Source organism: Meles meles, chromosome 12 (assembly GCF_922984935.1).
Source record: "Meles meles chromosome 12, mMelMel3.1 paternal haplotype, whole genome shotgun sequence".
In the NCBI taxonomy this organism is placed as follows: Eukaryota; Metazoa; Chordata; class Mammalia; order Carnivora; family Mustelidae; genus Meles; species Meles meles.
In genome coordinates, this window is record NC_060077.1 from 75,444,754 (window position 1) to 75,470,740 (window position 25,987).

General features: G+C 36.6%; 1 protein-coding gene across 4 annotated transcripts; it reads left to right on the forward strand.

The window, feature by feature from the left end:
• Window positions 1–1,437: 1,437 nt before the first annotated feature.
• On the forward strand, window positions 1,438–25,590 carry POLI (DNA polymerase iota). Of its 4 annotated transcripts, none has more exons than XM_046026072.1 (10): window positions 1,438–1,585; window positions 2,960–3,070; window positions 5,189–5,353; window positions 8,152–8,304; window positions 10,308–10,544; window positions 12,935–13,113; window positions 14,262–14,353; window positions 16,798–16,928; window positions 21,362–21,567; window positions 23,378–25,590. In XM_046026072.1, exons 1-10 carry the CDS (start codon window positions 1,438–1,440, stop codon window positions 24,191–24,193), a joined length of 2,238 nt encoding a protein of 745 aa, XP_045882028.1. In that variant the 3' UTR covers window positions 24,194–25,590. The 4 variants fall into 4 exon arrangements, with proteins under 4 accessions (XP_045882028.1, XP_045882030.1, XP_045882031.1 ...); XM_046026074.1 differs by having other exon boundaries at window positions 1,438–1,546; XM_046026075.1 differs by lacking the exon at window positions 1,438–1,585 and adding an exon at window positions 1,604–1,766.
• Window positions 25,591–25,987: the final 397 nt, after the last annotated feature.

Genomic DNA, 25,987 nt, shown 5'->3' on the forward strand with positions numbered 1-25,987 from the left:
AAAAAAATACCTTAGTTGTCTATAAGAAATTGGACACTTGGTGATAGCTCAAGAGGCACTTAGTGGCCAAAGAGGCACTTAATTGAAAAGTTCTTTATCCAGAGTAATCAAATAACATTCACAAAGAAACAGCATAGCTTTAATTATTTTAGATCCTAGACTGGAGACCTGGTCCAGAAGTCTAAGAGCAAAATACCCGAAGAGGAAGACTTGGTCTCCAAACTGAGCCCCAGTATCACAGGTTACTCCTTCTTAAGGATGCATCAGCATGTCCTCTAAAGGGTTTGTCAAGGTTCTCAGATCCTACTTGTAAGAAGAGAATCCTGTAAAAAAGCAAAATATGTGTGTGAATGTGTACAAATACAAAGATACACAGAGAAATGTCCAAATTTCCTCTATTGGAACACACACACACACACACACACACACACACAAGCATCTTAACAGAAGGCAAAGAGAATTAACATTTATTGAGCACCTTCTACATGGCAGGTGTTTTACATACATGGGAACACTAAGGTATATGCTAATTTTCATTTGTTCATTCAATCTCAAGACACTGAAAACAACTTTTTTTTTTAATTTTTTTTTATTTGACAGAGAGAAATCACAACTAGGCAGAGAGGCAGGCAGAGAGAGAGGAGGACGCAGGCTCCCTGCGGAGCAGAGAGCCTGATGCGGGGCTCGATCCCAGGACTCTGGGATCATGACCTGAGCCGAAGGCTGAGGCTTCAACCCACTGAGCCACCCAGGCGCCCCTGAAAACAACTTTTATTTTATTTTATTTTTTTACAGTGTTGAAACTGAAGCTCAGAGCAGTTAGGCAAGCTGCCCAAAGTCACACAGTTGGATTCTGCGTTGGAAATTGCATCTGATTCCAAAACGCATATATCACAACCCTATTGACATGATTAAGAATTCAGGGGTCTAATCTGCCACAGTGTCTTTGAATCAAACAACAAACAAAATGCAACAAACTTTAACATACTTGCTAATCATATTAGTTCACATGGCCGCCTTGCTCTGACCGTAATTCCCTCCCTGTCTCCCACGCTCCATCACCACAAATCGTTCAGTGTCTAAGGGTTACCAATTGTGCTAATAGTTACCGGGAGAATAGGCTGGCCTTTTTGCAAAGCTAAAAAGTTAAGATTTGTGGTATGGGACTAACTCCCAAGATGTAAAAAAAAATACAAAAACAAAACAAAACCTGCTGCTTGGGACTGCAATCCCTCACTTCCGGCCTCGACTGGGCGAGATGGAACCTCAGCACGTGGCACGACACGATTCCTAGCACGCGCGCCCCTTTGGGCAACTGCGCGGTCGGCCCGAACTGCGCAGGCGTGAAAGCCTAAGCGGCTGGGGCTGTCGGCTCGCGGTTTCCCTGGAGACCGGGCGGAAGCCGCCGGAAGCTGCGCTGCGGTTGGCCGCGGCGGGATGGAGCAGCTGGGGGTGGAGCCCGAGGAGGAAGAGAGCCGAGACGAGGAAGAGGACGCGGCTCAGGACATGGAGCGGGCGGAGGCGGGGGAGGCAGGCGGCTTGCCTGGTGCGCCCGGGCCTGAGGAGCCCGACGGCCTCACTTGCTGTAAATGAGAAGGGCGGGGCGGGCGGAGGCCAGGGGCGGCGGCGGCGGCCGTTGGGGTGCGACGGTCCCTGCCTCGCTCTGGTCCTTTCGTTTTCCCGGCTCGATGGAAAGAGCTGTTCTCCGCTACCTGGTGTTTTATGGCCAAGATCCCGAAAGGATGGCTTCGCCTAATAGGACTAGGGTGGGCGTGTCAATTATGATAGTCGAGGATGCACTTGTGATCCCCCAAACCGCCCGGTGAAGGCCTAAGAGTCGCCGGGAAGGTGTAACGTTGCAGAAGTAGAGAACCTTGTCGCGCACTTGGCAGAGGCTGGGGGGCGGGCAGGGCTCGGAACCGAAGACAGGGCACATCTGCAGTGGCCGCGTCTCCGTGACCCACTTCCAGCCTCTGGGCTCTATCTTGTACTACCCAAACCCAGGGCCTGGGGCCAAGGCTCTAATTCCTGGCCTCCCCTTCCCCTTTTAACTTTTAAATTTAGGAATAATGTTAGACTTAAAGGAGTTGCGGAAGTGCCTTTCCCTAATGTTAATGTCTTCTATGACTGTAGTAGGTATGTCAAAACTAAGAAGTGAACACTGGCATAATGCTCTTGACTAAAGTACAAATGTACCAGTTTTTTCCATTAAAGTTTTTGTGCCAGTATTCAGACCAGAATACCACATTGCACTTAGCCTGCCTTGTTTTTAATGGGTAAAAGCTGAAATCTTCTCTCTTATCCCTTATCCCTTCCCCACCCCATGACATGAGCTACTTTTTAAAATTCGAGAAATATTTATTCCTTCTTTTAATTTAGCGAGTATTTATTGGTAGTCTGTTCTATACCGGGCACTCTTCCAGGTATTTGGGATTCAGCACTGAACTAGATAATCCTGCTATCATATGGGCACTAAATATAGTCCATTGGAACCCATAGGTCTGGCTTCTGCCCTTTGGTATTTATGATTCTTCTTTTTTTTTTTAATAGAAGAGCATGCCCCTTAGAATAATTTTTAGTTGGTCGAAATCAGTATTTAAACTTTTCTTCCCCTTATGATTTATTCTGAATGTTGTTAGAAACTTGCAAGTGATAGGATTACCTCTTGCTTTTATTATTGATCAAGATTTTTTGCCTCAGAGTTATTTCTAGCCTGAGAAAAATGGAGTGCGCAAAGAAATAGTAAACAGGACTGAAGACGCTACCATAGATGGAGTTTCTCTCATGTCTATAATTTTTAGATGCTTTGGTACATGAATCCAGGATAAAACTTAAAATCATTCTGCATTCTTCTTTCTCAGTTACCATGTTTTAAGGAACTGCCAATTGCTCAGAGATGATAAGCAGCCTGAATATATTTTCTGTTTCTTTGCATGTTGTGCATTGGTTCATGATCAAGTGGTGCCAGAAGGAAGTTCTTCATCCAGAGTCATAGTACATGTGGATCTGGATTGCTTTTACGCACAAGTAGAAATGATTTCAAATCCGGAACTGAAGGGCAAACCTTTAGGTAATTTCGGACATTAATAATAATTTTTGTTTTGTATTAGAGTATTATTCATTCATTTATGTTGATTATATTCTGACTGATTAACCATATGAAAGATTTTGGAAGCAATTCCTAAGGTCCTTTATAGACAGTGAACTTTGCTTCACTACAAAGTATAAAACTTACAAATCTTATTTAATAAATGGTGAATTTTATACAAGTGGTATAGCCAACTGAAGATGTGAACAGAAAGACCATAATGAACTTTTAGTCTTGTTCTCAGTGGTTGAAATTTTATAATCTCTTATCTCAAAAAAAGCCATTACATTCTAATGGACATTTTCATTTATCCTCTCCAGTTTTGAAATTAACTCTTGGATTGTGTAGCATATGACAAAAAAGTTGGATTTTGAACAGACCCCTAAATACTTAAGGCATATAGAGTCTAAGTTTTCCATAAAAATGCAGGAATCTTTAAATAAAAGGCAAAGAGAAATTTTACATTGAAGATTTACTTATTAATATGTTGGCTTATTTTAACATTTCTATTATATGTGTATCTTAAATGGAAAAACTCATTTAAATTTCCAAAGATTTGGGGCGCCTGGGTGGTTCAGTGGGTTAAAGCCTCTGCTTTCGGCTCAGGTCATGATCTCAGGGTCCTAGGATCAAGCCCGCATGGGCTCCTGCTCAGCAGGGAGCCTGCTTCCCCCTCCCTCTCTACATGCCTCTCTGCCTACTTGTGATCTATCTCTGTCAAATACATAAATAAAATCTTTTAAAAAAAAATAAATTTCCGAAGATTTCTTTTATGCATGTAGTAAGAATTTATCTTTTAGTATAAGCGTAAAGAACAGTTCTGGTTCACCTGCTGCTAACCTTTGTGCCTCATTTGGTTTTGATAAATCCCAGTTCAACACAGCCTCGTTGATTTACTAAAGAAGAGCAAAGGGAAGACTAGTTTTTGGTATGCCAGTATCAGTCTAGGATCTTTAAACTTTCCCAGGGATGTCAAGGAGTTAGGATTAGAGGATGTAAGTTTTCTCCTAAAGGCATTTGTAATTAGTAGCAGTTTAACACAAGATGCTATGTAGATAATGCTCAATAAAAAAGTATTGTAATTAAGTAATTAAGACATAGGAATAAATGATTATCTGTAAGTGAGAAATGTGATGTTGAAAGTTTCTGGGAGAAAGCAAAAGTAGTCTTTCAGTTATGCTCAACAAATGTGTGGCTATTTAACTTGGGCTGGTGACATAGTGGTGAGTCCATAAAATTTAATTCTGTATTGAAAGACTGGTTTTTTAGTTGAAGAAGTTACCAATCCTATTTTTTTATATAGTTCACTGAGGAATCTTAAACTATGACTTTTGATGCAGAGATTCTATTTTGGGGCATAATCTGATATATCACAAATCTTTATGTGAAATATTTCTTTTCCCTGTTTATAATATCAACATTTTAGAAACATGTCTTACATTGGTGAAATGGACATAACCTTTTTTTTCCTACTACATGTTTGTATTTTACATATGTTAGATGAACATTACTTTTACAATGATAAACAAGTGGTCAACTTCTGTAAAGAGAAAATTAATTTCAGTAATCTTAAGCCACCACTAGTAAACTAGAGTTTTTATAATCTGTAGCTGATCATAATTTAACCATTATTGATAAGGAGAGCTTGCTGTCTAATATTTTCTGCAAATTACTATGAAGAATAGTTCAATAATTACAACATTTATTGGGGGAGATCTTTAATGATTATAGGTTAGCAATTGTAACAGAACATTGCTTTATATTCATTGGAAAGTTTTTCTAGCAGAAACCAGTAATTAATTGTACTCAGTTATTTTCATCTGCTTTATTTTTCTGGTAAAACATGGCCTAGACTTTATATAGAGAGTTAATAGGAATTAATCTGGTTTGTATTGTCTGAAAAAAAAAGTCCTAGAAGGATTTTATTTGTATTTTTTTCCTGAAAACTCCAGAGAGTATACTGATTAATGATAATTTTTGTTAAATTTTACTTCATAGAACCTTGATGAGTGGAGGCTATCCTTTTTAAATGAATAGAGCTTTTTATTCTTAATCAAAATAGATTGCATTACAGTTTAAAGTTATATTTGCTTTTTATAGGAGTTCAGCAGAAATATTTGGTGGTTACCTGCAACTATGAAGCTAGGAAACTTGGAGTTAAGAAACTTATGAATGTCAGAGATGCAAAAGAAAAATGTCCACAGCTGGTATTAGTTAATGGAGAAGACTTGACTCGTTACAGAGAGATGTCATATAAGGTTACAGGTATGTTGACCATTAATTTGTATAGAGGATGCTCATTCACTACATGGATCTTTTAATTAGTAAAATGCCATAAATCACTTTCTTTTTGCTAATAACTTTTATTTTGGGTTTTGCCTGCTTTTAAAAACATTTTTTGTAAGAGGATGACTTTATATGAGTAATGTTGACCAAAAAACGTATAATTGGAAGACATTTGAAGTCTCTTGGGACTGGTATTTATATAAATATGAGAAAAAATGTAAAACAAAATTTGGAAGCAAGAAAATGGAAAGATATATAAAAGATACGTGAAAAAACATTTTTTAAGTTTAAATAGCAAATTTAAATGAATTAGAGAATATCTGTACTCTGATGCACTAATAGATGCACTAATAGTTAGACTTCTGTAACATTTGATTAACATAATTAAAAACTAGATTTGTTAAGAACTGTCAGCAGTTTACACACACACTGAATATGATAGTATAGATAAACTCTTCCCTATTAAGGTTTGGGTTTGAATCGAGTTTTAGTAAATTATAGGAAAAATGAAAACACATTTGTACTGGTATATTGCAATTATATATATAATTTTAAAATGTGTAAGAATCAACTGTTTATCTTTTCTGCTATCGTTTTTGCTTGTTCTTTTATAAATTGTAGCAGTTTTCAGATGAAAGTATTAACTATAATATCCAAAGCCCTTACAAGTTTATAAGAAAAAGATACTTAAGAAAAATGGATGAGGGTGCCTGGGTGGCTCATTGGGTTAAGCTGCTGCCTTCAGTTCAGGTCATGATCTCAGGGTCCTGGGATTGACTCCCGCATTGGGCTCTCTGCTCAGCAGGGAGCCTGCTTCCCTCTCTCTCTGCCTGCCTCTCTGCCTACTTGTGATTTCTGTCAAATAAATAAATAAAATCTTTAAAAAAAAAGAAAAATGGATGAAAGGTGTGAATAGGTAGTTGACAAAAAGAACAAACCCAATGTCCACAATTATGTGGGAAAAGAATACTCAAATTCATTAGTAGCTAAGGAAATTTGAATTAGTGAGGTATTATTTTATGTCCATCATACTTCAAAAATAATGTGAAAGTAGAAACAAAGTATTATACATTTACAAAAAGTAATATAGAAACATTTTTTGAAATCAGAGATACTATTTAACCCTGTGATACTACTATAGAAACATTTTTTGAAATCAGAGATACTATTTAACCCTGTGATACTACTGCTGGGAATTTATTCAATAGAAATAATGAGAACATATGTACAAAAATATTTCTTGTAGCATGGTTCATAATTGATAAAAATATGGAATAAAAACAAATGCTCATCGGGATGAGAATGCTAAATTACAACTTCTCTATGATGGAAAATTAAATAGCAATTAAAAAGAATACATTGGTGTTATGCAGTTTGACTCAGATGTATGCCTTGTTGAGTAAAAGGCGAGATGCAAAAACGTGTCATATTGTTCCATATGTGTAGAACAGTGGCCCAAACCCTTCCCTTTACACATACGTATATGTCTATATATAAGCAGGAAGGGAAACATGAAAGGATGTATACTAGGTTTTTAACATTAATTAACTTCTGGAGAGAACATGGCAATGGTGAAATGGGAGAAGGGGAAAGAAGGGATAGCCAAGCAACAATAAGACTATATTCTGAAAATACCACTTGTGCATCCATGCAAAATTGGATGTGTCTGAATATTAAGAAGTTAATCTTTTCTTTTTCCTGTTCATTCATCTTGAAAGAAGTTAATCTTTATACAGAAGAGGTTGTACATACAGTTGCGCCTCCTGGTGATCTTTCATATCCTTCATATAGCTCTTCCTCATTCTTTTTAATGACTGCATAGTACTACATTGTATTCGATTCCATACACATTTAACCAGTTCTTTAGTGATATGAAAACAGTGTGTCCCACTTTATGCCTGTTATCCCTACATAACTATTAAAGTACTTCTTTTCATTCAAAACATGTCTTATATTGGATGATAAATTACATGGTTTTCTGACAGTGATGGATTTATTTGGCTGTTACCAATTTTTTGCTCTTCCAAGTATATGATTCAGTATACATTTTCATATAGAAATTTTGGCATATTTTAATGAAGATATCCATGAGATAAGTTCTTAGAGGTTAATTTCTAGGTCAAACTGACTTTTCTTTGTGATTCAGTAATAATTGGAAGTTTTATTTATTTGAAAGAGAGCGTGTGCACACACACTAGTTAGGGGAAGGGCAGGGAAGAGGCAGATTAGACTCCCTGTTGAACATGGAGTGTGACACTGAATTCCAGAACCTCGAGGTCATGACCAGAACCAGAGACACATGCTTAATCCACTGAGCCACCCAGACGCCCCTTGAGGTTTTACATTTTGTTGGTTTTGTCTTTTTAAGACTTGTGGAAAATACAGCTAGAGTATGTTATTACTTGTCTCTGCTTTCCTAGGCTGACTGTATTCTTTGGAATCGCTGTTTCAAGATCATAATGAGCTACAAGCATTGATAGTTAATGTACTACAGGTATAGAAATTGTAGGTGTAGGAGATTGAGCTAAATATACTGGTATAAGCATCTGTCCAGGGAATGTCATTTTGAGATTATTTTGTTGCAAAATACTGCCTTTACTCAAAATGTGGTATAGGAAGAAAATCCAGTTAATGGAGGACTTTATTTAAGATATTATGGAAGCGTGAATATATGTTAAGCCTTAAGCATATTTGACATATTTTTAAGCATAAAATAGTTAAATCCATTTTAGTTATGACTTTAGTTAACATCTGTGCACCAATATTATTCAATTTAGAGTTGTTGGAAGAATTTAGTCCAGTAGTTGAGAGACTCGGATTTGATGAAAATTTTGTGGATCTAACAGAAATGGTTGAGAAGAGACTACAGCAGCTTCAAAGTGATGAACTTTCAGCACTGACTGTGTCGGGTCATGTATATAATAATCAGTGTAAGTGGATTCTTACTCTATTTAGTAACTCAAAATACTTACATTTCTTAATGTTCACTGAGTTCAATGAGTTGACTATCTTTCTGAAATTTTTATGGCTTTTGTTGGAGGTATAGCCATATATCAGTGATCTGTCTCAAATGACTAAAATTAGGTGTTGGAATTCCATATTAAGTAGGGAGAAAGTAAGATTTTGATGACATGTGTAGTTCAGTGCTCCATGCACTTTTCATTTCTCTGACACAATTTGTATGTTACCATTTTTAAGAGCCCTACCTCCTTAGATCATCCTTCAGCTGTAAGGGTTTCCTTAATGATACACTTTTTAGAATAATTTTTGCTTCTCCTGAAACTGTCTTTAAGCAAAATTTTGAGGTAAACTAAATTTGTGTTTTGTTACCTCTTTTGCTTGTTCCCTTCTGTTCCCCCCAGGCATCAAACATTCATGTTGCTGTCCGAGTTCCTGACTTACCCTGTGGAAGCTTTCCAGGCCTACCTGCCATCTTTTGCAAGCCGATACCCAGTCAGTTTGATTATCTTTGCCAACTCTTAGCAAGAAAACAAAATAGTCCATCTCCTTCACATATTTAAGTATAAGACTGATGGTATTTCCAGAGATATTTGCCTTTGGAAATAAGCTTCAGTAAGCCCCAGTGAATATCTGTTAGAGTTTAAAACATCTTGTAACTCTGTTGGTGACTTCTGTATCATATCACATGGAAGCCATGCTACTCTGCTTTTGCATAAGACTTGCCCTGACCTTCCTGGCCTAGGTCTCAGCATATGTGTCCTCTTACCGCCCTGTTTTGAGAGCTGGTCATCGGTCTCCAGTCTAGTTCTCTGCCATCCTGATACTAAAGAAGAAAACGGGTAGAGCTACGGTTCTCTTCTAGAAGAGGACAGGAAGCTTTTCATGTGTCTTCTGAACCTGCTCTTTTGTCGCTTATAAGGACTGAATAGAAGAAGTTTCTAAGTATGTTTCTTTAGAATTTTCAAAGCAAATTCAGCATTTGTTAGAACATATTACAGAGAGCTAGGTTTTTTATCCTAAAAAGAAAATGTCCGATTCTTCATGAATCCTTCCTCACAAGATTCTGTCAAAAAATTTTTTCAGGGGTGCCTGGGTGGCTCAGTGGGTTGGGCTTCTGCCTTCAGCTCAGGTCATGGTCTCAGGGTCCTGGGATTGAGCCCCGTATCTGGCTCTCTGCTCAGTGGGGAGCCTGCTTCCCCCCACCTCTCTCTGCCTGCCTCTCTGCCTCCTTGTGATCTCTCTGTCAAATAAATAAAATCTTTAAAAAAGAATTTTCTTTTCAAACCTAAAGAAATTTGATAGAGTAGTACAGTGAGAACACTTTTTATTCCCTTCCTTGTAGATACACCCATTGTTTTTTCCTACATTTACTTTATCTTGCTCCCTTTTTATTGATTGGTTGGTTGGTTGATCAGCCATTTAAAAGTAAATTGCATGACACTTCATCTGTAAATACTCTTGAGGATAAGGACAGTCTCCTATAATTCTAACACCATTTTCACCCCTAAGAAAATTTGTTTCTGTATATTTTCTCTACACTTTTCATAAAAGATGCCTTAAACTATGTACAGATTTGGAATTGTTTTCAGTAGCACAATCAGCTAGTATGTATAAAGCTTAGATTCAGATCTTCAAAGCTATAATGTTAGCTCTCTTTTTAGTGTAATACCTCTACTTTTATGCTTGCTTACAGTTAAACATGAGTAAAAGTTTTACTAATATCAGAAGGAAATTTTGTTATGAGATCAGTTTTCATAATCTGTTAATCATTAAGCACTCACAGGAGGCAGTCACTATCACAGGCACTTGGAATTCACTTGTGGAAGTTATTTACTTTACAGGATTCCCATGAAGAATGAGAGAGATGAGTTAAGTGGGTGATGGTATGGTGGTGGAGTTGGGGAACTCATTTGTAAAAAAGAAAATTAGATTTTTTTGTGGTGACTTTTAATGATATTGGCTGTTCTTATAGGTATAAACCTGCATGACATCATGCACATCAGATTGCTCGTTGGATCTCAGATTGCAGCAGAGATGCGGGAAGCCATGTATAATCAACTGGGTCTCACCGGCTGTGCTGGAGTGGCTTCTAATAAGTTACTAGCAAAATTAGTTTCTGGTGTTTTTAAACCAAATCAACAAACAGTGTTATTACCTCAGAGTTCTCAAGTTCTTATTCAGAGTTTGAGCCATGTAAAGGAAATGCCTGGTAAGACATTTATATTGAAAAATATACATTAGTTTTCTTGCATTTCTTTAATTTTAAAAATTAGAGATACAAGGTATTAATTCTTAGAGTCTGAATACTTAGCTCTTGGAGAAAACTCCAAACCCTGATGCATTCTCTAGAGGAAATCTGGATTAGGAAATCTATGAAAGTACTTTTCTTTCTTTTTTTTAATAATTTTTTATTTTTTATAAACATATAATGTATTATTAGCCCTAGGGGTACAGGTTTGTGAATCTCCAGGTTTACACACTTCGCAGCACTCACCATAGCACATACCTTCCCCAATGTCCATCACCCCCCACCCTCTCCCTACCCCTCCCCCCAGCAACCCTCAGTTTGTTTTGTGAGATCAAGCATATCTTATGGTTTGTCTCCCTCCCGATCCCATCTTGTTTCATTTTTTCCCTCCCTACCCCCCAAACCCCCCATGTTGCCTCTCAACTTCCTCATATCAGGGAGATCATATGATAATTGTCTTTCTCTGATTGACTTATTTGCTCAGTGTAATACCCCCTAGTTCCATCCATGTCATGAAAGTACTTTTCTAGTTTCACTTACTTTCTGTATAGTTTGAATATGATCGTGAAAGTTATAACCTGGAATCACGTTCTTTTATTTCCAGTCCCTGCTTCATATTCTTACACTGCACACTGCATCCAGAGATGGGCATTGGCCTTTTACTAACTCTATTTTGGGATTATATAGAAAATATTAGAGCTATGAGGGACCTTCCAAAGCAGTTAGGCCAAGTTCTTATTTTAAAGATGAGGAAACTAGTTTTCTTGAGGGGAGTAGTAACTAATTCAGGTCATGGGACAAATTTCTGTCTTTGAAGATCAAATATGGTTTTATAGACTATTAATAAGGGATATGTTAAGCTTCATTTCTATGGCATTGCTGGGGAGTAAGATACTAGAATTCTGTAGAAGTGAATTTCTAAGTTAGCTGAACCCTTAGATGTCATAACTTTGTATTTTTTTTTAAGATTTTATTTATTTATTTGACAGAACACAAGTAGACAGAGAGAGAGAGGGGGAAGCAGGCTTTGCACTGAGCAGAAAGCCTGATGTGGGACTTGATCCCAAGACGCTGAGATCATGACCTGAGCCGAAGGCAGCGGCTTAACCCACTGAGCCACCCAGGCGCCCATAACTTCTTATTTTTAACCCATGTTTGTGTGATTACAAAATATTTTGTACACTGCCTTGCCTTCATTAATACAATGTAAGTGTAGAAGTTTTCTGGATGACTCTGAGTCTCTGTTCTGAAGATAGTCACTATGTCAGTTTGTAATAAATTGAGGACTGTCTGCTGATCATATAACATTACTACTTGGCTTTACTTTTTGAGTTCTTATATTTCTTTATTTACAGGTTTTCTCTTAGGGTTAGGGTTATGGCACCTCTCTTTTATTTCAGCTGTGAAAATAACTGATACACTACTTTAATAATTGCCCTCCTCGGGGTAGCTCAGTTAAGCCTCTGGCTCTTGATTTTGGCTCAGGTCATGATCTTAGGGTCATGAGATTGAGCCCCGAATGGGGCTCCGTGCTCAGCATGGAGTCTGCTTGAGATTCTCTCTCTCTCTCCTTCTGCCTCTCCTGCTTGTGTTCTTTTTCTCTCTCTCAAATAAATAAATAAATAAATCTTTAAAAAAAACTTCTCCTCCACATCCATTGCTTTTGATTTACTTCTTTTACTGTGCAGGGAAATCAAAATACTATAGAATTCTTTTTTTTTTTTTTTTTTTTTTTTTTTAATGAGAACAATAAGGGGGCACTAAATTCCCTGAGCATCCCAGGTAAGGTGATAAAATATAACTGAGTTTTAGCACAAGAACTTTGGTAGTTTTGCTAATGGGTAGATTTGTTTGTGTACTTTCTGGCTCTTATATTTGGGATAGTGAATATTGCCAGATAAGACTTGTGGATAAATGTGTGATATTATGTATAGGAATCATATTAGCTGATTAGCACATGCTAATTAATTTTGTTGCTGTAATGACAGTCTCTCTTTGCATGAAGAGTAACTATTATTCTTGAATACTTCCAAAGTATTATGTAACATGTGGTTATTCTTGCATACTTCCAAAGTGTTATGTAACAGGTGATAAACATTTCATTTTATCAAGACAGCATTTATTGGTTGTCTCCATATTCATTATGTTGTACTAGGTTTGTGAGGTTTTCAAAGTAGTTCATTTAAGAGGCCCTGAGTAGAAGGAGGACAGCCTAATTTTCAGTAAAATTTAATCCTAGCAAAATATTCATTATGGCATTTAAAGATGTATTTGGTATATATCTATAATATTTTAATTAGCTTTATCTTAAGGAGAAAAACTACTGTAATACCATATTTCTTTTTGTCTAGGTATTGGCTATAAAACTGCCAAACGTCTTGAGGCACTGGGTATCAGTAGTGTGCATGATCTTCAAACCTTTTCACCCAAAATACTAGAAAAGGAGTTAGGAATTTCAGTTGCTCAGCGTATCCAGAAGCTCAGTTTTGGGGAGGATACCTCTCCTGTGACGCCCTCAGGACCACCTCAGGTACAGGATAATGATATTTATTTTAACTGAGTACTGTTTGTCACAGTTGAGATAAAGATTTCTGGTTTTAGTACTATGTTTTTACTGTTCTCATTTGCTTACTGGGTTAGTATATGATCTCTTTCCTATGAGAAGGTTAATTTATTAAGTTAGTAAAATTTTTTTAAGTAGGCACCCTGCTGGAGCTTGAACTCATGACCCTGAAATCAAGACCTGAGCTGAAATCAAGAGTTGGATGCTTAACTGACTGAGCCACCCAGCCGCCCCTAGATTAGTAAATATTTTTAAATTGAATCTAAGAATTAGTATTTCTGTCTCAAGTTGGCTACCTTGATTAAATATCACTTAATTTTAACAGTCTATATGGCATACATTTGGCAAAATATTTTAATTTTTAAGAAAACTTGTTTTCCAATTAGTCTAATGATTTAGGGAATGGAGACAGTATAACCACCTAATTAACATTGATTAATTTTTTTTCCCTATGTGATAGGCACTTTACTAAGTGTTTTATGTACCTTAGTCCATTTAATCTTCATAACAAAGCTTCAGGTAGTACTATTATTTGTTCATACCCTTTTTCCTCTCTTCTTTTCTTTTTTTAAAGATGAGGATACTGTACTTTAGAAAGGTTAAATAACATGTTCAAGGTTAAACTCAGTCTCAAGTGCTAGGAGATTAAGAGCCTTACTGTAATTGTAGAATAAAGCTTGGAGTTGGTCCTAGAGCTTTATAATTTTCTTGACTTTCTAGTGGAGTACAGTAACTTGGAGATAAAAAGAGTTATTATAAAAGTGAACTAAATGGCTCAAATTAAGCACGAGAGGGAAGTTAGTAAAGAATGTACTGAATATATATGTTAATAAAAATAATAATAAAAAAGAGGGGTGCCTGGGTGGCACAGTTGGTTAAGCATCTGCCTTCAACTCAGGTCATGATCCCAGGGTCCCAGGATGGAGCCCCATATTGGGCTCCCTGCTCACTGGGGAGTCTGCTTCTCCCAGTGACCCTCCCTGCTCATGCTTGCTCTCTCAAATTAAATAAATAAAATCTTAAAAAAAGAATGTCCTGAATGTTTGGCATGCAACCACATAACTGGATATGCTTATTTAGGTTTACAGTAATCCCTATTTGTGCTTCTCTGGTAGTCCTTTAGTGAAGAAGATTCATTTAAAAGATGTTCATCAGAAGTCGAAGCTAAAAATAAGATTGAAGAACTACTTGCAAGTCTTTTGAACAGGTGATTTTCCATTTTGCCATATCATTCTAGATATCCTATATAAAGTATATGGAAAGTACAGTGGATATTCTGTCTTGGAACTTATACATTAACTGGAGACTGAACAGTGTAAAGAAAGGTCATTTATCATTGAATCTCTATACATTATAAACTATTGCAAAGATATTAACAGGTGCCTTTAACTAAATTTAATTCATTTGTTTCCATCAGTCTTGATTTTAGTAACACTGTGTTTATACTGTGGCTCTTAAGGTGCTTGTAGTTACCTAAGAGGGTGTTATGGGTACCGAGCATCTCAACACCTGTAAGAGCACCAGTGATGGAGAAAGCAGAAGAACCCTTATTATCTCCTTTGCCTCAGACTATGTGAAAGAAAATGGGCTCAGACAAAAGAATAGCTCAGTGGGGCTATATGTGAGCAGTCAGAGTGTGGTGTGTGCAGGGCACTGGTCTGTAAGTCTGCAGGGATTATGAGTGCATGAATAGCATAGCATAAAAACTGAACAAGATGTTTAGTTTTCTGATACTCCTTTACTATCATGTATCTATTTCTCAGTGTTCCTAGAAGAGTACTATCTCTTTTCCTGCCATCTCTTTGATTTCTCAAAGTGTCAGGGGTCTAGCAGTTTTGAGTAGCTATGCTTCTGTAAATGAGGTTAGGACAGCTAACTATGCCTGAGAAAAAGATTTCTAGATGACTCTAAATCTCAGTAAACTGGTGAGGTAGAATTTCCTGCAGCTTTGGTCTCACATGCGATGTGGTTCTCATGTCTTGAGTCGAGCTGTGCAGCTCATTGCTTGCTGCATGCAGCTGGCACTGCTGAATGACCCAGCTCCAGTGATACAACGCAGGCGGGGCCAGTGAGTGTGCTTCTGAAACTAGGTCATCTGCTCTGCTTCAGCTAAATGTGAGACTACTGTGAACTGCCTGGCCATTGGAAAGAGTTCTGCATGTAGAGAAACCACAACAATTTTATAGGCTCTCATATTTGAAGCATCAACTCCGAGATGAGGCTAGATGCTCTAAACCTGTAAATTACCAACTATGAACCATTTATCCTATCCTTATCTCTGGTTTCTACTCCCTTTCTACACCATGGCCCCTGATATCAGTGACTGAGGTATAATACCATCGAAGTTACTGGCAAAAAAATAACTGTGTTTGTGTGACTGTATTTGCCCTCTAGTTTAAGCTTGCTTAGAATATAACCTTTTCCTAATGTGTCTTCATTAGTTATAGGAACCAAGTAACACTCTTTAAATTGTATAATGACTTAAGAGAAAAAGTTTAACTGGAAGATATTTAAACTAGTAACATGTTTATGGGATATCACATTATGTAAGATATCTTGTTATCTTAGTAAGGCAGCGATCAAGATGTTTTGTGATAAAGCAGTAAAGAAAAAATTACTTATTATGGAAAATCTAAATTTTCTAGTTCAGAATCTTCAATTTGAGTGTGTTTAATAATGTATAATATTTTTATTTTGTTTGTGATTTTTTTAATGCATTGCCATATATATAAGAAGGAAAATATTATTATTATTTTAAGATTTTATTTATTTATTTGAGGGAGAGAGAGAATGAGAGACAGAGAGCATGAGAGGAGACAGGTCAGCTGGAGAGAAGCAGAGTCTCCCACTGAGCAGGGAGCCCCATGTGGGACTTGATCCCGGGACTCCAGGATCATGACCTGAGCTGAAGGCAGTCACTTAACCAACTGAGCCACCCAGGTGCCCTGGAAAATACAACTTTTAAGGACATTTATTTTAGTAATTAGATTTTCTGCTTTTTAAGTGAATTTCCTATCTCATTAAAACTTTTCTTTTAAACACTAAAATTAAGACCATTTGAATGGAACACATTTTAAGATGCATGTACAGGTACTGCTTAAATATAGTATGTTGTTGCTCTTTTAAGTTATTGCTCTTATTTGCCGTATAATGGTGATATTACTGTTCCTTGGGTCTATTCAGGGAGTGCTCTTTGACAAAAGTTATCTCATTTAAAATTTTTTTTTCTTTTTGTAATTTTTTTTTCCTGTGTAAAAAAAAAATCTGTCATTTCTCATGTATTTGCCTCCACCAGTGAATAAATCCGTTAGTTTCTTAATTTCCTGATGATTTTAATAAGTTGCTTTTAGTTATGTGTGATCTTGGATTATAAAATGGCTTGTTACAATTGTATCTTATTTCTGTTCTTTCCTGATTGCACTCGATTCTGAATGAGTCCTGAGAGCCTTACACTTCAGATTTTATAGCTTTGGTGCATAGATGTGATGAAATTTGTTTGGGCTATTTAGAAACTTTTATTGCTTACTGCCTAGGTATCAACCATATTTATAATTCTTTCAGTTACTAAATCTGATACCTCTAGAGATTAAAAAAAAAATCTTTAGGTAATACTTTTCTAATTCCTTGTTTCTGCTTGCTCTTTCCTTTTAGAGTATGCCAAGATGGAAGGAAGCCACATACAATCAGATTAACAATCCGTCGGTATTCATCTGAGAATCACTGTAGCCGTGAGAGTCGTCAGTGCCCTATTCCATCGCACGTAATTCAGAAGTTAGGGACAGGTATGGGCTAATTTTCTAATAATTTAATTGCAGGTTGAGCTCCTAAAAAAACAAACTTTGTATTAGAATTATGATCCAAAGATGGAGAGTCTTCATAGGGAGTTAGGAACTATTAAATGCCTTCGTTCTGTCAGGAATTTTTACAGGAAAACTTTTTTGTTGTTTTTAAGTAGATAATAAAAATAAAAATGCAGTTAACAGGGTTTCCCAAGTTCAGAGAAGATAAAATTACGATAATTTGTTATATGGCACAGGATAACTTCTTTATGGACACTTAAATTGTTTCCATTTTTTGCATCTTATGAAAAATGGTGCTATGAGTATTTTCATGTGAGTCATTGGGCAGATACATGTTTTTGTTGATCTTGAATAGATTACCAAGAGTGGAATTGCTGGGTTATATGGTAAGTTGAACTTTAAGAAACTGCAATACTTTTTCCCAAAGTGGGTATACAATTTCCATTCTTAGCAAGAATGTATGAGGGTTCCAGGCTTTCATATTCTCTCTCACACTTAGTATTGTCAGTTTACTTTATTATAGTCATTCTTATGGCCTTGTAGTCGTATTGCATTGTAGTGGTATTTCATTTTTTCTCTTTTATGGATAATGCTTTTGGTGCCCTATCTAAAAATTCTTTGCCTAACCCAGAGGTTACACATATTTCCTCCTGTGTTTTCTTTTGGAAATTTATAGTTTTAAGCTTTACACTTAGATCTACTTTGAGTAAATTTTTGAGTATGGTGTAATGTAAGAGGCTTGTTCATTCTTTTGTATGTGGATATCCAGTTGTTCCAACAGAATTTGTTAAACAGATTATTCTTTCTTGAATTGTTATGGCACCTTTGTCAAAAACTAATTGACTCTAAAGAAGTTTATTTCTTGATTTTCTTATTTCATTGATTTATGTGGTTATCATTACACCAGTTCCACCCTATCTGATACTTTGTTATCAGTTTTGAAATTAAGTAGTGTAAATTCTTCAGCTTTCTTCTATTTTGAAATTGTTTTGGCTGGTCAGGGTCCTGGGCTTTTGTGGAAAGATTTTAAAATGGGAAATTGATTTTTTTTTAATTTATTGTAAGTTTATTCAGATTTTCTATTTATTTTGAGTCAATTTTGGTAACTTTTATCTTCTAGGAATGTATCCATTTCATTCAAGTTGTCTAGTTTGTTGGCATGAAGTTGTCAATATTCCTGTATTATCTGTCTAATTTTTGTAGGATCTATAGTGATGTCTCCTGTTTCATTCCTGATTTTGCTGTTGCATGCATTCTCCTTTTTTCTTTATCATTTTAGTAGAGGTTTATCTGAGTGAGACCTCACTCAAAGGTTTAATTGATCTTCTTCTAAGATCCAACTTTTGTGTCATTGATTTCTCTGTTGTTTTTCTACTTTCTATTTAACTTATTTCTGCCATTTTGCCTTTCTGCTTGCATTAGTTTAATTTGCCTTCTTCCCTCTGATTTCTTAAGATGGAAGCTTACATTATTTCTTTTATACTTAACCTGATTTTCTAATAATTCAAGTTTAAGTTTTACTTTTCCTTTTATTGCTTTAGCTGCATTCCATAACATTCGTTGTATTTCCTTTTCATTAAGGTCAAAATTGTTTCTAATATCCCTGGTGATTTTTTTCTTTGACCCCTAAGCTTATTTAGAAATTTGTTGTTTAATTTCCAAATATTTGATGATTTCCCAAAATTCATTCTACTGTTGATTTCTGCTTTAATTTCATGTTGATCATAGAACATATTTTGAGTAATTTTGGCCTACTAGATTTATTGTAATTTTATTACCTAGCATATGGTCTATCCTAGAAAATGCATCATTTATGTTTGAAAAGAAAAGTTGAGCATCACAATCAAACCGTTCTACCTAACTAAAATTTTTGGAAGACTCCACCAGGATAACATTTTTGAGTGGCAGTTTGTCTGTGTACAGAATTCTTGACTGTGTCTCTCCATAGTTTTAATGTACAATTCTGTTATCTTCCAGTTTCCTTTTTTGGGGGGGGGTGGTCCATTATTTTTTGACGAGGAGTCAGCTCTTAATAGTTTTATCAATCTCCTTCCAATCGGAAGAGAGTAACCACACAAAAATTTGAATAGAGAAAGTTTCACAGAATTATTAAACTGTATTAGGGAAGTGACTCTAAAGGTATAAAGAGGATTCTTTAGAGGTACTCAAGGGCTGAGGAAAAGTACCTGAAGAAGGACAAACTTAGAAAGGAGAGTCCCTCTACCCCTTAAGGAGAGTGCATGGTTATAGAACATTTGATGGTGGAGAAATCCTTTGAATTACCTGGCCCAGAGATGATCCATAATTATTAGACAAAGAGAAAACCATCCTCTGATCTGTGGATGAGCTGAGGCTGGTTGCTTGGCACACAGAAGGAGTTGGGATGTTGGGAACTTGCTCATTGGTAAGGCAGTGCATGATTTGGAGCATTCATTGTTTGTGTTGGGAGGATTTTTGTTAATAGCCCTTTAGGATGCAGGCAAGCTGAGGCTGGTGGGTGGTTGTGGTGAAGGCATCTGTATTCAGCTAGTACAAAGGCGGAAGGTATGGTGCCTGCATAGGAAGACCTGGAAGAAACAACCCTCTGAGATAGAGGCAAGTCATTAGGTCGGTGTACAGAATGAGTGGGGGCACTGCCGTGGTATGTACAGTGTTTGAGTTGGTAGTGCCATGGTACACAGTCACTTAGCTCGGGCTGGGGTTTGAGGGGTATGAGTGTTCCACATGTGTGTGATGGAAAGCACTATGAGGTGTCCCCACACATATGTACTATAAATAAACCATGTAATGGGAGAAAGAAAAATTAAATGACCATACATTGGAAATTAGTGGAACCAGGTTCCTGGAACCAGGAAGAAAAAGGTGGTTTCTCTTCCTGGTCTTCCAGTGTTCTCTATGACAAGGTGTAATGTCATATTCAATGAGAAAAATTTTAGAGTCTAGTGCATTATCACAGAGCAGGTACTGACGGGTGAATTTGGAGCTGAGTCGTACTGCACTATAATGATAGTTGTATTGTTATTCTCCTTTATGTGATGAGTCATTTGTCTCTTTGTCTTTTATCAATTTGACCATGATGTGTTTTCTTCTTGTGGGCTTCCCCTCCCCCTTTTCCTTTTCTAACTTCTTTGAACTTCAGCTGCAGAATCTACCTCCCCTGTCAGGTGTGGCCTCCGATTTCTTTACTTAGCTTTCCTTTCTTTTTAAATTTTAATTTACATTTTTTATTTTGGCTTCCTAAGTTACCTCTATGTCTGCATAGTTCAGTGGTTAGCCAATAACTGGTCAAAGCTTTTGGTCATATGCAAGAGCCTGAAAGACTTATGCCTTCTGTAAATGGATAAGTGCATGGGTTGGAGAGTGCTTTCAAAAATTAGGCCATTTTCAACTCTGCCTTGGCTTTTATTTTCTGTAGCCTTCTTGCATCTTCCGTGTATGCTTGTTGTCATTTCCACCAGTGATGTGTAGAGAACTTGGGCCCTCTCTCCCCTGCCCACAATGTGCATGCAGTCTCCTAGTCAGCTGGGGTTGTGAGGAGAGCTTATCCAGTCCCTCTATGGTTCTCTCATTTCTAGATCTCCTGGTTAAATTTATGGCTTGACCACTGATTTTTCACTCACTCCAACCACAATTGCAACCTCAGGCTAGAGAGCTGTGTGAGTTCCCCTGTTGTTTCCTAAAGTTTATTTATATTACTGGAAATACTGCTGGAAATGGGCTTTTGCCCTCTGCCTCAAATCAAATCTGTCCTTTCTGGCAGCAAAGCTAGTGGATCTCATAGCCAGCCTCACCTTGGCAGGACTATTGCTAGAGTAAGATACAAACAACCCCAGCCAGTAAGGCTGCAGTTTCCTCCTTTCTTATCTAAGTTCTACTGGCTTTTATTTATTTTATTTTTAGATTTTTATTTATTTATTTGTCGGAGGGGTAGAGACAGCACAATCCGGGGGAGCAGCAGGCTGAAGGAGAAACAGGCTCCCCACTGAGCAAGGAGCCTGATGTAGGATTCAATCCCAGGTCTCTGGGATCATGGCCTGAGCAGAAGGCAGGCAATTACCCAACTGAGCCACCCAGGCATCCCTCTCTACTAGCTTTTATAAATCAGTGCTTCTCAGTTTATTTGCTTTTGGCCCATTTTCAGATCCTGAGTTTTGTCCGGTTTTATTATAGTTTTATGGGGAAAGCATACTCCCATAAACAGAAGTCTCATATTTCAAATCATTTGAAAACTTTAACTCATTTGGCATTTAGTATTAGTTTTGAGATAATCCCAGGGTGGTATAAAAATGTCGGGATGTCCCAGTGATATCTGTTTAGGATTTTAACTTCTTAATCTAAGCACTATGAATTAGATTAAGCCTTTAATATAAATTATGATATAATGTGCTTATAGTCTTCTCAAACATTTTGTTTAGGAAATTGCGATGTGATGACCCCAATGGTTGATATACTTATGAAACTTTTTCGAAATATGGTGAATGTGAAGATGCCGTTTCATCTTACCCTTTTAAGCGTGTGCCTCTGCAACCTTAAAGTATTAAATACTGCTAAGAAAGGGACTATTGATTATTATTTAACACCATCGTTATCAACAACTTCACGGTCTGGCAAGCGCAGTTTTGTAAGTACACTCTTGTTGAATTTGTGTAGTTAAATTACAAATCTAAGTTTGTGTTCCATTGATACAATTTAGAGATTCTTTTTGGATGATATTATTTGAATGCCTTACTTGTGTATAGAACCTCTCATATTATGGTTGCTTGCCATAAGTGTACTGTACTGTGATCTAAAAAGAAAACAGAAGAATCACTGGATAAAAGAGAAAACTATCATGGAGTTTCCTTGTTTTGGAAGTGTTAAAACATTTTTTAGCAACAAGAATATGATTAGCTAATAAGTATGAAAATATTTCTAGATACCAGAAATAAGATCTTTGTCTATTAATTTATATGTAAGCTACCAGCATTCCCCCAATGTTTTGGTAAAGTATTTAACTTTTCTTGACTTTGAAATTACATTGAATTTTGATAGCAAGATTGACATAGTATGACTACTCATTCTACAATTGTAGAAATTAAGAGTGTGGCAGTAGAGAAGCGGAGGCCAGTTATATTTTCCAGTGACTAAAACAAAACCTTATATTTATGGCCATTTAGCAAATGTCTAGTAAATATGGGATGCTTTAAAAAATAATAATATTTTACTAAATTGTGCTTGCCCACAATTAACTCTTAATTACAGTGTTTTTATTATTTTCTTTGTTTTCATGTTTGATCAGTATAATTTCAGTAGTATTTTCATTTATATTTCAGTTTAAAATGAGAACGGAATACTGTTACAGAAGTAGTGAATCAGTACCCTCTTCAAAGCACTTTTTCCTGTGGCCCTTTTTATTCCCTTTATTAACTGAAATTTAAAAAGGAGTTTAGGGCGCCTGGGTGGCTCAGTGGTTTAAGCCGCTGCCTTCGGCTCAGGTCATGGTCTCAGGGTCCTGGGATCGAGTCCCACATCGGGCTCTCTGCTCGGCAGGGAACCTGCTTCCCTCTCTCTCTCTCTGACTGCCTCTCTGCCTGCTTGGGATCTCTCTCTGTCAAAATAAATAAATAAAATCTTTAAAAAAAAAATAAAAAGGAGTTTACTTTTGCCTCTTATTTGGTAGAATCAGAATTATAAGCCTTTAATTTATAGTGGTATTCGTGAGGTACACATAAGCAAAAGTACCTTGTACACGTCTGGCATACAGTAAATAGAATGTCCCAAATCTCTTTCCCTTTTACTTTTTTTTCAGTTACTGTTGTGTTGATGTTTCCTGAGTTATGTTTGATTGTGTATATGTTTCCCTGGTGCTTAAAACCAGAGGGAAAATTGAAGTGAAAAATTTACAGAAAAATTATGAAAATTAGAACTGAAAGTTCTTTCAATTTTTATTTTATGTAAATATAAACAGTGTTATATCCTCATATTGATGTTGGATTTTACCATAGAAATACTTTTTGTCTTTTAAATGTTACACTTCAGAATAGGGATTTTGAGAAAACCAGCCCTTGATGATCTATGCATATATATTTTTTAGATACTCATAGATGAATCATTTACTTTTCTAGGCTACCTTTCCTTTATTTACAGAATTGTAAATTTGAAAACACCCTTGTTAAGGTGCTTTCCACATTTCCAAACAAATAACTATCTTCTGGCTCAATGCTATCTGGGAAGGAAACCTCTCCCTAGAATAGTGAATAAAGATGCACACAATAGTGTGACTAATTGTGGTGGATTTATTATCTCTAGTAGTTTGGAACTGGCCAAAAGGAATGAAATTACTGAGTAGATTAGAAACATGTTAGTCAGATAATGGCTATAGTACTCTTTAGCGGCATGAATAGTTCAAAGATATCAGATATCTTAATTACTCTGTTATTCTTGTGTTCTAGAAAATGAAAGATAGTCATATGGAGGATTTTTCCAAAGACAAAGAAACGAATTGGAATTTTCTACCATCAGGAAGAATTGAAAGTACAAGAACTGGGGAGGCTCCACTAGATCCTAATTTTTCTAAAGAAAAAGACAGTGATGAATCCCCACTCTGCTCACTTCCCGAAGGTATTGACCAAGAAGTCTTTAAGCAGCTTCCAGTAGATATTCAAGAAGAAATCCTTTCTGGAAAATCTGGAGGAAAAGTTCAAGGCAAAGGAAGCTTAAGTTGTCCATTACATGCCTCTAGAGGAGTGTTATCTTTCTTTTCTACCAAACAAATGCAAGGTAGTCCCTTAAATCCTACAGATCATTTATCCAGTAGCAAACAGATACCTGCATCTCCCTGTGAACCAGGAACATCAGGTTTAAATAGCAGTAGTTCTTCTTCTCCATGTAGCCGAAAGGATTATTCACATTATATAGACAGTAGATTAAAAGATGAACGCATGAGTCAAGGACCTAAAGAATCTCAAGGATTTCATTTTTCAAATACAAACCCTGCTGTATCTGTTTTCCATTCATTTCCAAATTTGCAGAGTGAGCAACTATTCTCCAAAAACCGCACTGTAGATAGCCATAAGGAATCAGTAGTGACAGTCTCTCATCATGAAAGACTTACAGAAAATAAAGAGCAAGATTCTAGCGATGAGAAAATTACCTTTCCTTCTGACATTGATCCTGAAGTTTTCTACGAACTACCAGAAGAGGTACAAAAAGAGCTGTTGGCAGACTGGAAGAGAGCAGCGTCAGATTGCCCCATTGTACATAAATAAGCATGTTCAGAAAAAAGGTCTAGAAAGCAAAGGAAAGGCCATTGTTCTCAGATTTAGCAGTTTATTAAGCTCCTTTAAATTAAACACTAATAGATATTCAATAATGTAGAAATCCAATATATAATGTTCTAGATAAAAGCAAGTGTAGTTATGGGAAGTAAATTCTGGCACAAAGCATAAAAATACTCAGAAGAAATAATGTAAAATTATCCTCTTATTTCTAAAGTTATTTTATATTGCTTTTCAATAAAAAGAATATCATGGTTAGTACATTTCCCATAAATGGGGGGGAGGGGAAGATACATACACCTGTGTGTAGAAACAAATAGGCTAGCCAAATCATTGCTATGACATAGCAAAGAATCGTTTTTTTTCTGTGAAATATGGAATGTCTCAAGAAATTCAGCCCATTAGGAAACTTCCAAATAAGAAATTCTGCTGCCAACTACTAAAAACACGGATCTCTTTGAAGTACTGTGTACCATTTAATACGTTTTTTAAAAAATACCAAAGCAGTGTGTATCCAATTAATGCTTTTGAGTACATTGGAGCCTACTGCAGTGCCTAGTACACAGAAGGTACTCCGTAATTATTGAATGACTGCTGTGGCCGGGGCCAGGTGGGAGGTTGGGCAGGGGAGTGCACATGTTGTAGAGAACTAGAAGGAACTCTCCATCCAGGTAGATTAAGGGAAGGATGGACACCGGAAAGGCAACGTGATAGGTTTTTAAGAAGGCTGGGTAATGGGGTGCCTGGGCGGCTCAGTTGGTTAAGCGGCTCCCTGCGGCTCAGGTCATGGTCCCAGAGTCCTGGGCTCAAACCCTGCATAGGGCTCTTTGCTCAGCAGAGAGCCAGCTTCTCCCTGCTGCTCTGACAACTTGTGCTCTCTCTATCTTTGTGAAATAAATAAATATATATATTTTAAAAAGATGCTGGATAATGGGAAAAGTCCATTTTCTTCTGGCTAGTCTGTGTAGGGTTTTAAAGTAATAATTAGATGTTTTTGTATCTTCTTATTTTTGGAGATCAGATTAAGGATGTCATATCCACAACAAATATACACAATTATTACATCGATAGGTGTTCTCTTTTCCCCATTGTTAATTGCCTTCCCCTTTTGCCTGCAAGGTTAAAAATTGGGTATAAGATTGTGGACATCTTAAAATTTTCTAGAACACATCAAAGTATACCTTAGCACTGATTCAGAAGAGTCCTGTTCTCGAGTTTATAACCTTTGCAGATACAATCTAAAGAAAAGATAATAAAAATAAAGTATACAAATGTGAATAAAGAGTAATGGAAAGGGGCTTCTGAGTGGCTCAGTGGGTTAAATTAAAGCCTCTGCCTTCGGCTCAGGTTATGATCCTGGGGTCCTGGGATTGAGCCCGGCATCAGGCTCCCTGGAGCCTGCTTCTCCCTCTCCCCCCCTCTCTTTCTCTGCCTGCCTCTCTGCCTACTCGTGATCTCTGTCTGTCAAATAAATAAATAAAATCTTCAAAAAAAAAAAAAGTAATGAAAAGATACTTTCTTTTAGGTAAGAAGTTTTAACTTAGTTTTAGATTTCTTGAAATTTTCAATTTCCTAACCAAGGATTTTAACAGGGAGTTTGGGGTTATCAAAAACAATAACTTAGAGCAAAAACATCAAAACTTATTCATATGCAAATATTTAGTACCCTGGATCAAGGAGTATGGAATTTTCTACAGATAGTATACTGGTAAGGTTGTTAAACTGGTAAAAAGGATATATTATTTTTTGAGATAATACATTTTAAAAAATTTTCTAATAATCCTT